Raw genomic sequence first — 16274 nt, forward strand, 5'->3', positions numbered from 1 at the left:
AATCTGCAGAATTAGATTGGTAAATCTATTTTCTTATTTTGATAATTGAATAAGCGTTCAGTTATTGGTTTTAGTACACTCTTGCACGCAGTATTTCTCGATATTTTAATGGGGGGAAATCGTTATTATTTCTTTTATATCACATATTTAGTAAGTATTGACATATTTATTCATCAAGTCAGTTATCATATTTTTGGGGTTGTTGGTCACTAACTCTAGCTTCATCTGGGTTGTATGACTAGTTTCCACAGCGCCATTTGCAAGCACATGCTCTCTGTCAAATTGAAAGCGTTGAGAATTTTATTAAAAATGAGGGGATCAATTGGGAGTCTATTGTCCTTTTTTACATGTATTGCACTAAAAATTGTTGCGACAAGACCCAGCTCAATCCTTTCATAGCCGTTCACCTTGTTCAATTATGCACAATTCTTTGTGGAAGCAAAAACTCTAATTTTATCATTTACTTTACAATTTCGTAGATGTTTTAAACTTACACTGGAAGGCTTTGGAGAGACCTCGAAAAGTAAGGGGGAATGCTTGTTCTTACCAGTATTTGTGGAGGTCGCTATCTCTGATGACGTAGCGGATACGGCCGTTGTACTTAGTGAAGTACTTGGCATCAATGAAGAAGTAGCAGTTGCTGCAGTGCTCGGTGTCACTGAAGATGTTGCAGTTGTTGCTGTAGAACCCACCGTCATTGAAGATATAGCAGTTGCTGAAGTACCCATCGTCATTGAAGATGTAGCAGCTGCTGTAGTGCTCGGGACCACTGATGAAGTCACCGTAGTACCTGCGGTGCTTGGCGCCATTGAGGACGTTGCAGTTGTTGCAGTAGTACTAGGATTTATTGTGTAAGTAGCAGTTGTTGCAGAGGTGCTTTGGGTCATCAAGGAAGTTGCTGTTGTTGCTGCAGTGCTTGGCGCCATTGACGACGTTACAGCTGCTGCTGTGGTACTAGGATTCATCGAGGAAGTAGCAGTTCCTGCGGAAGTGCTCGGGTTCATTAAAGATGTTGCAGTTGTTCCTGTAGTACCCATCGTCAATGAAGATGTTGCAGTTGCCACTGTGCTCGGGGCCACTGATGAAGTCGCCGTAGTACCTGCAGTGCTGGGCACCATCGAGGAAGTAGCAGTTCCTGCAGAAGTACTTGGGTTCATTGAAGATGTTGCAGTTGTTACTGTAGTACCCATCGTCATTGAAGATGTAGCAGCGGCTGTAGTGCTCGGAACCACTGATAAAGTCGCCGTAGTACCTGCAGTGCTTGGCGCCATTGGTGACGTTGCAGCTGTTGCAGTAGTACTAGGATTTACTGAGGAAGTAGCACTTGTTATGGAGGTGCTTTGGGTCATCAATGAAGTGACTGTTGTTGATGCAGTACTTGGCGCCATTGACGACGTTACAGCTGTTGCTGTAGTACTAGGATTCATCGAGGAAGTAGCAGTTCCTGCAGAAGTGCTCGGGTTCATTAAAGATGTTGCAGTTGTTGCAGTTGTTCCTGTAGTACCCATCGTCAATGAAGATGTCGCAGTTGCCATAGTGCTCGGGGCCACTGATGAAGTCGCCGTAGTACCTGCAGTGCTGGGCACCATTGACGATGTTGCAGTTGATGCTGTAGTACTAGGATTCACTGTGGAAGAAGCAGTTCCTGCAGAAGTGCTCGGAATCATTGACGATGTAACAGCGGCTGTATTGCTCGGGGTCATTGATGAAGTAACGGTGGTACCTGCAGTGCTTGGCACCATTGAGGACGTTCCAGTTGTTGCAGTAGTACTAGGATTAAATGAGGAAGTGGCAGCTGTTGCAGAATTGCTCGGGGTCAGCAAAGAAATTGCTGTTGTAGCTGAAGTACCCATTGTCATTGAAGAGGTAGCAGTAGATGTAGTACTAGGCGTAATTGAAGATGTAGCTGTTGCAGTACTACTCGGAGTCATTGAGGAAATTAAAGTTGTGGCTGTAGTGCTGGGTGACATTGACGACACTGCAGTTGTTACTGAAGCACTAGGATTCATTGGAGAAGTATCAGTTGATACAGAACTGCTCGGGTTCACTGAGGAAGCTGCTGCTGTTGATGTAGTAGAAGGATTCATTGTAGATGATGGAGTTATTGTCGTTGTTATACTCATCGCCACTGAAGATGTAGCAGTTACTCTAGTACTAGGCGTCATTGAAGATGCACCAATCGGTGTAGTACCAGGATTTGTTGAGGAAGTAGCGGTTGCAGAAGTGCTTAGGGTCATCGGATAAGTTGCTGTTGTTTCTGAGGTACCCATTGTCATTAGAGAGGTAGCAGTCGCGATAGTACTAGTCGCCATTGAAGATGTAGAAGTTGCTGTAGTAGTGGTAATCATTGAATAAATTGGAGTTGTAGCTGTAGTACTCGGAGTCATTGATGAAGTAGCAGTTGTTGCTGTAGTGCTTTGGGTTATTGAAGATGTAGCAGTGATTGCTGTAATACTAGGGGTCATTAAGGACGTTGCAGTTGTTATAATGTTCGAGGTGATTAAGGAAGTTGTAGTTGTAACTGTAGTACTAATAGTTATTGTCGTTGTTGATATTGCAGTACTAGGAGTAATGGAAGAAGTGACAGTATTTGTTGTACTGCTTGGGCTTATTGAGGAGGTTGAAGTTTCTGCTGCATTGGTCATTGTCATTGGAGAAGTTGCAGTTAACGCTGTACTCGTAAGTGTCATGGCAGATGTTGCAGTGGTTGTTCCCAGAATTACTGTAAAAATGGGAGAATGAGAGGATATACAAAAATAAAATAAAGAAAAAAAAACCTACCACAAAATTAAATCCGCAATTTAGTAGATTCACAATACGGTGCATATTTTATCGGCTGCGGTGGACAGGTCAAATTTTAAATTTCGGATTGACAGGCAGCGCATAGTGCCAGTGTACTGTAATGTGACAGTGATGCTTAAAAACTGGTAACTATAAGGCGAAAGCAGAGGAGGGAAATCACAAAAAAATGTCTTACTTTAGCCAAGAAATGTGCGGCAAATTCCTTTCCAATTCCCTGGACCCTGGTAAGCAGCATATGCAAGCCAGCGAAGCATACAAATTACATGCATGTACTAATTGTAGTACACGCAAGCGATGTTTACTTTTTCCTTTTAATAGAGGCATTGCAAATTTTGGCGTGTCCACTGCAACTGATAAGTGGTACACAGTATTTTGAATCTGCAGAATTAGACGAGCAAATCTTAATTCTTATTTTGATAATTGATAAGCGTTGGTTTGCTGGTGTTAGTACTCTCTTGCACGCGGTATTTGTAAATATATATTTCAATTGTATAAGTCGGTGTTATTTATTTCATGTCACATATTTAGTAATTATTGAAATATTTATTTATTATTCCAATTATCATACTTGTTTGGTCATTAGTCACTGAATCTCGTTTCATTTGTGTTGTATGACTAGTTTTCACAGCGGCATTTGCGTGCTCATGCTCTCGGTCAAATTGAAAGCGTTAAGTATTTTATTCAAATTGAGGGGATCAATTGTGAGTCTATTATCCTTTTTACATAAATTGCACTAAAACTTGTTGCGACAAGAACTTTCTAAATCCTATGGAATATTGCACATATTCAATGCCTTTCATAGCCGTTCACAGTGTTCAATTATGCGTAATATCTTTGTGGAAGCAAAAGCTCACATTTGTTAATTGACATTACAATTTCATAGATGTTTTAATCTTATACTGGATAGCTTTTGATAGACCTCAAAAAGTAAGGGGGAAATACTCATTCTTACCAGTACTTGTGGATGTCGCTATCCCTGACGACGTACCAGATACGGCCATTGTACTTGGTTGAATACTTGGCATCATTGAAGATGTAGCAGTTGCTGCAGTGTTCGGAATCATTGAGGAAATTACAGTTGTAGCTGTAGGAATAGGTGACATTGACGACATTTCAGTTATTGCTGAAGCACTAGGATTTATTGAGGAAGTAGCAGTTGCTCCAGAATTGCTTAGGGTCATCAAGGAAGTTGCTGCAGCTGTTGTTGTAGTACTAGGATTCATCGAGGAAGTAGCAGTTCCTGCAGAAATGCTCGGGTTCATTGAAGATGCTGCAGTTGTTGCGGTAGTAACTACCGTCATTGAAGATGTAGCAGGTGCTGTAGTGCTCGGAACCACTGATGAAGTCGCCGTCGTACCGACTGTGCTGGGTGCCATTGAGGACGTTGCAGTTGTTGCAGTAGTACTAGGATTCATCGAGGAAGTAGAAATTCCTGCAGAAGTGCTCGGGTTCATTGAAGATGCTGCAGTTGTTGCGGTAGTAACTACCGTCATTGAAGATGTAGCAGGTACTGTAGTGCTCGGAACCACTGATGAAGTCGCTGCCGTACCTACAGTGCTGGGTGCCATTGAGGACGTTGCAGTTGTTGCAGTAGTACTAGGATTCATCGAGGAAGTAGCAGTTCCTGCAGAAGTGCTCGGGTTCATTGAAGATGCTGCAGTTGTTGCAGTAGTAACTACCGTCATTGAAGATGTAGCAGGTGCTGTAGTGCTCTGAACCACTGATGAAGTCGCCGTCGTACCGACTGTGCTGGGTGCCATTGAGGACGTTGCAGTTGTTGCAGTAGTACTAGGATTTACTGAGGAAGTAGCAGTTGTTGCGGAGGTGCTTTGGGTCATAAGTGAAGATGCAGTTGTTGCTGCAGTGCTTGGTGCCATTGACGACGTTGCAGCTGTTGCAGTAGTACTAGGAATTACTGAGGAAGTAGCAGTTGTTGCAGGGGTGCTTTGGGTCATCAATGAAATTGCAGTTGTTGCTGCAGTGCTTGGGGCCATTGACGACGTTGCAGCTGTTATTGTAGTACTAGGAATAATCGAGGAAGTAGCAGTTCCTGCAGAAGTGCTCGGGTTCATTGAAGATGCTGCAGTTGTTGCGGTAGTACCCATTGTCATTGAAGATGTAGCAGCTGCTGTAGTGCTCGGAACCACTGATGAAGTCGCTGTAGTACTTGCAGTGCTAGGCGCCATTGACGACATTGCTGTAGTACTAGGATTCATCGAGGAAGTAGCAGTTCCTGCAGAAGTGCTCGGGTTCATTGAAGATGTTGCAGTTGTTGCGGTAGTACCCACCGTCATTGAAGATGTAGCAGCTGCTGTAGTGCTCGGAACCACTGATGAAGTCGCCGCCGTACCTACAGTGCTGGATGCCATTGAGGACATTGCAGCAGTTGCTGTAGTACTAGGATTCATCGAGGAAGTAGCAGTTCCGGCAGAAGTGCTCGGGTTCATTGAAGATGCTGCAGTTGTTGCGGTAGTACCCATCGCCATTGAAGATGTAGCAGCTACTGTAGTGCTCGGAACCACTGATGAAGTCGCCATAGTACTTCCAGTGCTTGGCGCCATTGACGACGTTGCAGCAGTTGCTGTAGTACTAGGATTCATCGAGGAAGTAGCAGTTCGGGCAGAAGTGCTCGGGTTCATTGAAGATGCTGCAGTTGTTGCGGTAGTACCCATCGCCATTGAAGATGTAGCAGCTACTGTAGTGCTCGGAACCACTGATGAAGTCGATATAGTACTTCCAGTGCTTGGCGCCATTGACGACGTTGCAGCAGTTGCTGTAGTACTAGGATTCATCGAGGAAGTAGCAGTTCCGGCAGAAGTGCTCGGGTTCATTGAAGATGCTGCAGTTGTTGCGGTAGTACCCATCGCCATTGAAGATGTAGCAGCTACTGTAGTGCTCGGAACCACTGATGAAGTCGCCATAGTACTTCCAGTGCTTGGCGCCATTGACGACGTTGCAGCAGTTGCTGTAGTACTAGGATTCATCGAGGAAGTAGCAGTTCCTGCAGAAGTGCTCGGGTTCATTGAAGATGCTGCAGTTGTTGCGGTTGTACCCACCGTCATTGAGGATGTAGCAGCTACTGTAGTGCTTGGAACCACTGATGAAGTCGCTGTAGTACTTGCAGTGCTTTGCACCATTGACGACGTTGCAGCAGTTGCTGTAGTACTAGGATTCATCGAGGAAGTAGCAGTTCCTGCAGAAATGCTCGGGTTCATTGAAGATGCTGCACTTGTTGCGGTAGTACCCGTTGTAATTGAAGATATAGAACCTACTGTAGTGCTCGGAACCACTGATGAAGACGCGGCCGTACCTACAGTGCTGGGTGCCATTGACGACGTTGCAGCAGTTCCTATAGTACTAGGATTCATCGAGGAAGTAGCAGGTCCTGGAGAAGTGCTTGGGTTCATCGAAGATGCTGCAGTTGTACCCACCGTCATTGAGGATGTAGCAGCTACTGCAGTGCTCGGAACCACTGATGAAGTCGCCGCCGTACCTACAGTGCTAGGTGCCATTGAGGACGTTGCAGTTGTTGCAGTAGTACTAGGATTCATCGAGTTAGTAGCAGTTTCTGCAGAAGTGCTCGGGTTCATTGAAGATGCTGCAGTTGTTGCGGTAGTACCCACCATCATTGAAGATGTAGGAGCTACTGTAGTGCTCGGAACCACTGATGAAGTCACTGCCGTCCCTACAGTGCTGGGTGCCATTGACGAAGTTGCAGCAGTTGCTGTAGTACTAGGATTCATCGAGGAAGTAGCAGTTCCTGCAGAAGTGCTCGGGTTCATTGAAGATGCTGCAGTTGTTGCAGTAGTAACTACCGTCATTGAAGATGTAGCAGGTGCTGTAGTGCTCTGAACCACTGATGAAGTCGCCGTCGTACCGACTGTGCTGGGTGCCATTGAGGACGTTGCAGTTGTTGCAGTAGTACTAGGATTTACTGAGGAAGTAGCAGTTGTTGCGGAGGTGCTTTGGGTCATAAGTGAAGATGCAGTTGTTGCTGCAGTGCTTGGTGCCATTGACGACGTTGCAGCTGTTGCAGTAGTACTAGGAATTACTGAGGAAGTAGCAGTTGTTGCAGGGGTGCTTTGGGTCATCAATGAAATTGCAGTTGTTGCTGCAGTGCTTGGGGCCATTGACGACGTTGCAGCTGTTATTGTAGTACTAGGAATAATCGAGGAAGTAGCAGTTCCTGCAGAAGTGCTCGGGTTCATTGAAGATGCTGCAGTTGTTGCGGTAGTACCCATTGTCATTGAAGATGTAGCAGCTGCTGTAGTGCTCGGAACCACTGATGAAGTCGCTGTAGTACTTGCAGTGCTAGGCGCCATTGACGACATTGCTGTAGTACTAGGATTCATCGAGGAAGTAGCAGTTCCTGCAGAAGTGCTCGGGTTCATTGAAGATGTTGCAGTTGTTGCGGTAGTACCCACCGTCATTGAAGATGTAGCAGCTGCTGTAGTGCTCGGAACCACTGATGAAGTCGCCGCCGTACCTACAGTGCTGGATGCCATTGAGGACATTGCAGCAGTTGCTGTAGTACTAGGATTCATCGAGGAAGTAGCAGTTCCGGCAGAAGTGCTCGGGTTCATTGAAGATGCTGCAGTTGTTGCGGTAGTACCCATCGCCATTGAAGATGTAGCAGCTACTGTAGTGCTCGGAACCACTGATGAAGTCGCCATAGTACTTCCAGTGCTTGGCGCCATTGACGACGTTGCAGCAGTTGCTGTAGTACTAGGATTCATCGAGGAAGTAGCAGTTCGGGCAGAAGTGCTCGGGTTCATTGAAGATGCTGCAGTTGTTGCGGTAGTACCCATCGCCATTGAAGATGTAGCAGCTACTGTAGTGCTCGGAACCACTGATGAAGTCGATATAGTACTTCCAGTGCTTGGCGCCATTGACGACGTTGCAGCAGTTGCTGTAGTACTAGGATTCATCGAGGAAGTAGCAGTTCCGGCAGAAGTGCTCGGGTTCATTGAAGATGCTGCAGTTGTTGCGGTAGTACCCATCGCCATTGAAGATGTAGCAGCTACTGTAGTGCTCGGAACCACTGATGAAGTCGCCATAGTACTTCCAGTGCTTGGCGCCATTGACGACGTTGCAGCAGTTGCTGTAGTACTAGGATTCATCGAGGAAGTAGCAGTTCCTGCAGAAGTGCTCGGGTTCATTGAAGATGCTGCAGTTGTTGCGGTTGTACCCACCGTCATTGAGGATGTAGCAGCTACTGTAGTGCTTGGAACCACTGATGAAGTCGCTGTAGTACTTGCAGTGCTTTGCACCATTGACGACGTTGCAGCAGTTGCTGTAGTACTAGGATTCATCGAGGAAGTAGCAGTTCCTGCAGAAATGCTCGGGTTCATTGAAGATGCTGCACTTGTTGCGGTAGTACCCGTTGTAATTGAAGATATAGAACCTACTGTAGTGCTCGGAACCACTGATGAAGACGCGGCCGTACCTACAGTGCTGGGTGCCATTGACGACGTTGCAGCAGTTCCTATAGTACTAGGATTCATCGAGGAAGTAGCAGGTCCTGGAGAAGTGCTTGGGTTCATCGAAGATGCTGCAGTTGTACCCACCGTCATTGAGGATGTAGCAGCTACTGCAGTGCTCGGAACCACTGATGAAGTCGCCGCCGTACCTACAGTGCTAGGTGCCATTGAGGACGTTGCAGTTGTTGCAGTAGTACTAGGATTCATCGAGTTAGTAGCAGTTTCTGCAGAAGTGCTCGGGTTCATTGAAGATGCTGCAGTTGTTGCGGTAGTACCCACCATCATTGAAGATGTAGGAGCTACTGTAGTGCTCGGAACCACTGATGAAGTCACTGCCGTCCCTACAGTGCTGGGTGCCATTGACGAAGTTGCAGCAGTTGCTGTAGTACTAGGATTCATCGAGGAAGTAGCAGTTCCTGCAGAAGTGCTCGGGTTCATTGAAGATGCTGCAGTTGTTGCGGTAGTACCCACCGTCATTGAAGATGTAGCAGCTGCTGTAGTGCTCGGAACCACTGATGAAGTCGCCGCCGTACCTACAGTGCTGGGTGCCATTGAGGACGTTGCAGTTGTTGCTGTAGTACTAGGATTCATTGAGGAAGTAGCAGTTCCTGCAGAAGTGCTCGGGTTCATTGAAGATGCTGCAGTTGTTGCGGTAGTACCCATCGCCATTGAAGATGTAGAACCTACTGTAGTGCTCGGAACCACTGATGAAGACGCGGCCGTACCTACAGTGCTGGGTGCCATTGACGACGTTGCAGCAGTTCCTATAGTACTAGGATTCATCGAGGAAGTAGCAGGTCCTGGAGAAGTGCTTGGGTTCATCGAAGATGCTGCAGTTGTACCCACCGTCATTGAGGATGTAGCAGCTACTGTAGTGCTCGGAACCACTGATGAAGTCGCCGCCGTACCTACAGTGCTGGGTGCCATTGAGGACGTTGCAGTTGTTGCAGTAGTACTAGGATTCATCGAGTTAGTAGCAGTTTCTGCAGAAGTGCTCGGGTTCATTGAAGATGCTGCAGTTGTTGCGGTAGTACCCATCGCCATTGAAGATATAGCAGCTACTGTAGTGCTCGGAACCACTGATGAAGTCGCCATAGTACTTCCAGTGCTTGGCGCCATTGACGACATTGCAGCAGTTGCTGTAGTACTAGGATTCATCGAGGAAGTAGCAGTTCCGGCAGAAGTGCTCGGGTTCATTGAAGATGCTGCAGTTGTTGCGGTAGTACCCATCGCCATTGAAGATGTAGCAGCTACTGTAGTGCTCGGAACCACTGATGAAGTCGCCGCCGTACCTACAGTGCTGGGTGCCATTGACGACGTTGCAGTTGTTGCTGTAGTACTAGGATTCATCGAGGAAGTAGCAGTTCCGGCAGAAGTGCTCGGGTTCATTGAAGATGCTGCAGTTGTTGCGGTAGTACCCATCGCCATTGAAGATATAGCAGCTACTGTAGTGCTCGGAACCACTGATGAAGTCGCCATAGTACTTCCAGTGCTTGGCGCCATTGACGACGTTGCAGCAGTTGCTGTAGTACTAGGATTCATCGAGGAAGTAGCAGTTCCGGCAGAAGTGCTCGGGTTCATTGAAGATGCTGCAGTTGTTGCGGTAGTACCCATCGCCATGGAAGATGTAGCAGCTACTGTAGTGCTCGGAACCACTGATGAAGTCGCCATAGTACTTCCAGTGCTTGGCGCCATTGACGACGTTGCAGCAGTTGCTGTAGTACTAGGATTCATCGAGGAAGTAGCAGTTCCGGCAGAAGTGCTCGGGTTCATTGAAGATGCTGCAGTTGTTGCGGTTGTACCCACAGTCATTGAAGATGTAGCAGCTACTGTAGTGCTCGGAACCACTGATGAAGTCACTGCCGTACCTACAGTGCTGGGTGCCATTGACGACGTTGCAGCAGTTCCTATAGTACTAGGATTCATCGAGGAAGTAGCAGGTCCTGGAGAAGTGCTTGGGTTCATCGAAGATGCTGCAGTTGTACCCACCGTCATTGAGGATGTAGCAGCTACTGTAGTGCTCGGAACCACTGATGAAGTCGCCGCCGTACCTACAGTGCTGGGTGCCATTGAGGACGTTGCAGTTGTTGCAGTAGTACTAGGATTCATCGAGTTAGTAGCAGTTTCTGCAGAAGTGCTCGGGTTCATTGAAGATGCTGCAGTTGTTGCGGTAGTACCCATCGCCATTGAAGATATAGCAGCTACTGTAGTGCTCGGAACCACTGATGAAGTCGCCATAGTACTTCCAGTGCTTGGCGCCATTGACGACATTGCAGCAGTTGCTGTAGTACTAGGATTCATCGAGGAAGTAGCAGTTCCGGCAGAAGTGCTCGGGTTCATTGAAGATGCTGCAGTTGTTGCGGTAGTACCCATCGCCATTGAAGATGTAGCAGCTACTGTAGTGCTCGGAACCACTGATGAAGTCGCCATAGTACTTCCAGTGCTTGGCGCCATTGACGACGTTGCAGCAGTTGCTGTAGTACTAGGATTCATCGAGGAAGTAGCAGTTCCGGCAGAAGTGCTCGGGTTCATTGAAGATGCTGCAGTTGTTGCGGTTGTACCCACAGTCATTGAAGATGTAGCAGCTACTGTAGTGCTCGGGACCACTGATGAAGTCACTGCCGTCCCTACAGTGCTGGGTGCCATTGACGAAGTTGCAGCAGTTGCTGTAGTACTAGGATTCATCGAGGAAGTAGCAGTTCCTGCAGAAGTGCTCGGGTTCATTGAAGATGCTGCAGTTGTTGCGCTAGTACCCACTGTCATAGAAGATGTAGCAGCTACTGTAGTGCTCGGCACCACTGATGAAGTCGCCGCCGTACCTACAGTGCTGGGTGCCATTGAGGACGTTGCAGTTGTTGCAGTAGTACTAGGATTCATCGAGGAAGTAGCAGTTCCTGCAGAAGTGCTCGGGTTCATTGAAGATGCTGCAGTTATTGTGGTTGTACCCATCGTCATTGAAGATGTAGGAGCTACTGTAGTGCTCGGAACCACTGATGAAGTCGCCGTAGTACTTGCAGTGCTTGGCGCCATTGACGACGTTGCAGTTGTTGCAGTAGTACTAGGATTCATCGAAGAAGTAGCAGTTCCTGCAGAAGTGCTCGGATTCATTGAAGATGCTGCAGTTGTTGCAGTAGTACCCACCGTCATTGAAGATGTAGCAGCTACTGTAGTGCTCGGAACCACTGATAAGGTTGCCGCCGTTCCTACAGTGCTGGGTGCCATTGAGGACGTTGCAGTTGTTGCAGTAGTACTAGGATTTGTCGAGGAAGTAGCAGTTCCTGCAGAAGTGCTCGGGTTCATTGAAGATGCTGCAGTTGTTGCGGTAGTACCCGTCGTCATTGAAGATATAGAACCTACTGTAGTGCTCGGAACCACTGATGAAGTCGCCGTAGTACTTGCAGTGCTTGGCGCCATTGACGACGTTGCAGTTGTTGCAGTAGTACTAGGATTCATCGAAGAAGTAGCAGTTCCTGCAGAAGTGCTCGGGTTCATTGAAGATGCTGCAGTTGTTGCAGTAGTACCCACCGTCATTGAAGATGTAGCAGCTACTGTAGTGCTCGGAACCACTGATAAGGTTGCCGCCGTTCCTACAGTGCTGGGTGCCATTGAGGACGTTGCAGTTGTTGCAGTAGTACTAGGATTTGTCGAGGAAGTAGCAGTTCCTGCAGAAGTGCTCGGGTTCATTGAAGATGCTGCAGTTATTGTGGTTGTACCCATCGTCATTGAAGATGTAGGAGCTACTGTAGTGCTCGGAACCACTGATGAAGTCGCCGTAGTACTTGCAGTGCTTGGCGCCATTGACGACGTTGCAGTTGTTGCAGTAGTACTAGGATTCATCGAAGAAGTAGCAGTTCCTGCAGAAGTGCTCGGATTCATTGAAGATGCTGCAGTTGTTGCAGTAGTACCCACCGTCATTGAAGATGTAGCAGCTGCTGTAGTGCTCGGAACCACTGATGAAGACGCGGCCGTACCTACAGTGCTGGGTGCCATTGACGACGTTGCAGCAGTTGCTGTAGTACTAGGATTCATCGAGGAAGTAGCAGTTCCTGCAGAAATGCTCGGGTTCATTGAAGATGCTGCACTTGTTGCGGTAGTACCCGTCGTCATTGAAGATATAGAACCTACTGTAGTGCTCGGAACCACTGATGAAGACGGGGCCGTACCTACAGTGCTGGGTGCCATTGACGACGTTGCAGCAGTTCCTATAGTACTAGGATTCATCGAGGAAGTAGCAGTTCCTGGAGAAGTGCTTGGGTTCATCGAAGATGCTGCAGTTGTACCCACCGTCATTGAGGATGTAGCAGCTACTGTAGTGCTCGGAACCACTGATGAAGTCGCCGCCGTACCTACAGTGCTGGGTGCCATTGACGACGTTGCAGCAGTTGCTGTAGTACTAGGATTCATCGAGGAAGTAGCAGTTCCTGCAGAAGTGCTCGGGTTCATTGAAGATGCTGCAGTTGTTGCGCTAGTACCCACTGTCATAGAAGATGTAGCAGCTACTGTAGTGCTCGGCACCACTGATGAAGTCGCCGCCGTACCTACAGTGCTGGGTGCCATTGAGGACGTTGCAGTTGTTGCAGTAGTACTAGGATTCATCGAGGAAGTAGCAGTTCCTGCAGAAGTGCTCGGGTTCATTGAAGATGCTGCAGTTATTGTGGTTGTACCCATCGTCATTGAAGATGTAGGAGCTACTGTAGTGCTCGGAACCACTGATGAAGTCGCCGTAGTACTTGCAGTGCTTGGCGCCATTGACGACGTTGCAGTTGTTGCAGTAGTACTAGGATTCATCGAAGAAGTAGCAGTTCCTGCAGAAGTGCTCGGATTCATTGAAGATGCTGCAGTTGTTGCAGTAGTACCCACCGTCATTGAAGATGTAGCAGCTACTGTAGTGCTCGGAACCACTGATAAGGTTGCCGCCGTTCCTACAGTGCTGGGTGCCATTGAGGACGTTGCAGTTGTTGCAGTAGTACTAGGATTTGTCGAGGAAGTAGCAGTTCCTGCAGAAGTGCTCGGGTTCATTGAAGATGCTGCAGTTGTTGCGGTTGTACCCACCGTCATTGAAGATGTAGCAGCTGCTGTAGTGCTCGGAACCACTGATGAAGACGCGGCCGTACCTACAGTGCTGGGTGCCATTGATGACGTTGCAGCAGTTGCTGTAGTACTAGGATTCATCGAGGAAGTAGCAGTTCCTGCAGAAATGCTCGGGTTCATTGAAGATGCTGCACTTGTTGCGGTAGTACCCGTCGTCATTGAAGATATAGAACCTACTGTAGTGCTCGGAACCACTGATGAAGACGCGGCCGTACCTACAGTGCTGGGTGCCATTGACGACGTTGCAGCAGTTCCTATAGTACTAGGATTCATCGAGGAAGTAGCAGTTCCTGGAGAAGTGCTTGGGTTCATCGAAGATGCTGCAGTTGTACCCACCGTCATTGAGGATGTAGCAGCTACTGTAGTGCTCGGAACCACTGATGAAGTCGCCGCCGTACCTACAGTGCTGGGTGCCATTGACGACGTTGCAGCAGTTGCTGTAGTACTAGGATTCATGGAAGAAGTAGCAGTTCCTGCAGAAGTGCTCGGGTTCATTGAAGATGCTGCAGTTGTTGTGGTTGTACCCACAGTCATTGAAGATGTAGGAGCTACTGCAGTGCTCGGAACCACTGATGAAGTCACTGCCGTCCCTACAGTGCTGGGTGCCATTGACGAAGTTGCAGCAGTTGCTGTAGTACTAGGATTCATCGAGGAAGTAGCAGTTCCTGCAGAAGTGCTCGGGTTCATTGAAGATGTTGCAGTTGTTGCGGTAGTACCCACCGTCATTGAAGATGTAGCAGCTGCTGTAGTGCTCGGAACCACTGATGAAGTCGCCGCCGTACCTACAGTGCTGGGTGCCATTGAGGACGTTGCAGTTGTTGCTGTAGTACTAGGATTCATCGAGGAAGTAGCAGTTCCTGCAGAAGTGCTCGGGTTCATTGAAGATGCTGCAGTTGTTGCGGTAGTACCCATTGTCATTGAAGATGTAGCAGCTGCTGTAGTGCTCGGAACCACTGATGAAGTCGCCGTAGTACTTGCAGTGCTAGGCGCCATTGACGACATTGCTGTAGTACTAGGATTCATCGAGGAAGTAGCAGTTCCTGCAGAAGTGCTCGGGTTCATTGAAGATGTTGCAGTTGTTGCGGTAGTACCCACCGTCATTGAAGATGTAGCAGCTACTGTAGTGCTCGGAACCACTGATGAAGTCGCCATAGTACTTCCAGTGCTTGGCGCCATTGACGACGTTGCAGCAGTTGCTGTAGTACTAGGATTCATCGAGGAAGTAGCAGTTCCGGCAGAAGTGCTCGGGTTCATTGAAGATGCTGCAGTTGTTGCGGTTGTACCCACAGTCATTGAAGATATAGCAGCTACTGTAGTGCTCGGAACCACTGATGAAGTCACTGCCGTACCTACAGTGCTGGGTGCCATTGACGAAGTTGCAGCAGTTGCTGTAGTACTAGGATTCATCGAGGAAGTAGCAGTTCCTGCAGAAGTGCTCGGGTTCATTGAAGATGCTGCAGTTGTTGCGGTAGTACCCACTGTCATTGAAGATGTAGCAGCTACTGTAGTGCTCGGAACCACTGATGAAGTCGCCGCCGTACCTACAGTGCTGGGTGTCATTGACGAAGTTGCAGTTGTTGCAGTAGTACTAGGATTCATTGAGAAAGTAGCAGTTCCTGCAGAAGTGCTTGGGTTCATTGAAGATGCTGCAGTTGTTGCAGTAGTACCCGTCATTGAAGATGTAGCAACTACTGTAGTGCTCGGAACCACTGATGAAGTCGCCGCCGTACCTACAGTGCTGGGTGCCATTGACGACGTTGCAGCAGTTGCTGTAGTACTAGGATTCATCGAGGAAGTAGCAGTTCCTGCAGAAGTGCTCGGGTTCATTGAAGATGCTGCAGTTGTTGCGGTTGTACCCACCGTCATTGAAGATGTAGTCATTGGTGTACTACCAGGCGTCATTGAAGATGTAGCGGCTGCTGTAGTACTAGAAATCATTGAAGATGTAGCAGCTATTGCTGTAGTACTAGGATTCATTGAGGATGTTAAAGTTATTGCTGTAGTGCTGGGAGTTATTGAGGTAGCAGTTGCTGCAGAAGTGCTTATGGTCATCGAGGAAGTTGCTGTTGTTGCTGAAGTACCCATCATCATTGAAGATGTAGCAGCTGCTATAGTGCTCGGGGCCACTGAAGTCGCTGCAGTACCTGCAGTGCTTGGGTTCATTAAAGATGTTGCAGTTGTTGCTGTAGTACCCATCGTCATTAAAGATGAAGCGGTTGCTACAGGACTCGCTGTCATTGAAGATGTAGCAGTTGAAATAGTACTAGGAGATATTGATGATGCAAAAAGTGTTGCGGTGGTACTGGGGTTGATAGAAGACGCAGCAGTCGTTTCTGTAGTACTTAGACTTACTGAAGTTGTTGCTGCATTACTCGCTGTCATTGACGAAGTTCCAGTTGTTGCTGTAGAACTCGTGGTCATTGTAGATGAAGTGGTTGTTACCACAGTATTTGTTGTTGTTGTTTGAGTTAACGTCTTTGACACTGTAATGATACGAAGAAGAAAGAAGTCTATATAAATATCATGTCTATTTTTATTCTAAGTAATACAAGTTGTTGATTTCAAAAAATGTTTTGATCCTATTTTACATTTAGTATGTAATTTTTTGGCCCAGAAACAAAAAAAATACACACACACACACACACACACACACATATATATATATATATTGTGAATGTAATAACTGAATATCTATGCACCTGAGCAAATTTTAGGAATAACTTATATGTATTTTTTAGTAATATATTGTTTATCATATTCTTAACGCTACAGCAAATCCTTACCAAGTGATCTTTAATTCTGAAATAATCCGTAAATTTTCAAGGAATATCATTCTGAAAATTAAGTTTTCAAATACACATGTAATTCATTCATGCCTCATACAACGCTCTCTAATAATAA

At 47.2% G+C, this 16274-nt stretch overlaps 1 protein-coding gene across 1 annotated transcript in view; it reads right to left on the reverse strand.

Annotated features, from left to right (window-relative positions):
• The window catches only part of LOC121421165 (pneumococcal serine-rich repeat protein-like), a 34142-nt gene extending 19176 nt beyond the window's left edge, over window positions 1-14966 (reverse strand). The window contains exons 1-4 of the mRNA XM_041615824.1: window positions 13723-14966; window positions 7148-13347; window positions 3755-5395; window positions 548-1549 (exon numbers count right to left, since the gene is read on the reverse strand). Coding sequence (XP_041471758.1) covers window positions 548-1549; window positions 3755-5395; window positions 7148-13347; window positions 13723-14933 — 10054 coding nt within the window. The 5' untranslated portion in view covers window positions 14934-14966. The remainder of the gene's footprint in view (window positions 1-547; window positions 1550-3754; window positions 5396-7147; window positions 13348-13722) is intronic.
• Window positions 14967-16274: the final 1308 nt, after the last annotated feature.

Source organism: Lytechinus variegatus, chromosome 9 (genome assembly GCF_018143015.1).
Source record: "Lytechinus variegatus isolate NC3 chromosome 9, Lvar_3.0, whole genome shotgun sequence".
Taxonomy (NCBI): domain Eukaryota; kingdom Metazoa; phylum Echinodermata; class Echinoidea; order Temnopleuroida; family Toxopneustidae; genus Lytechinus; species Lytechinus variegatus.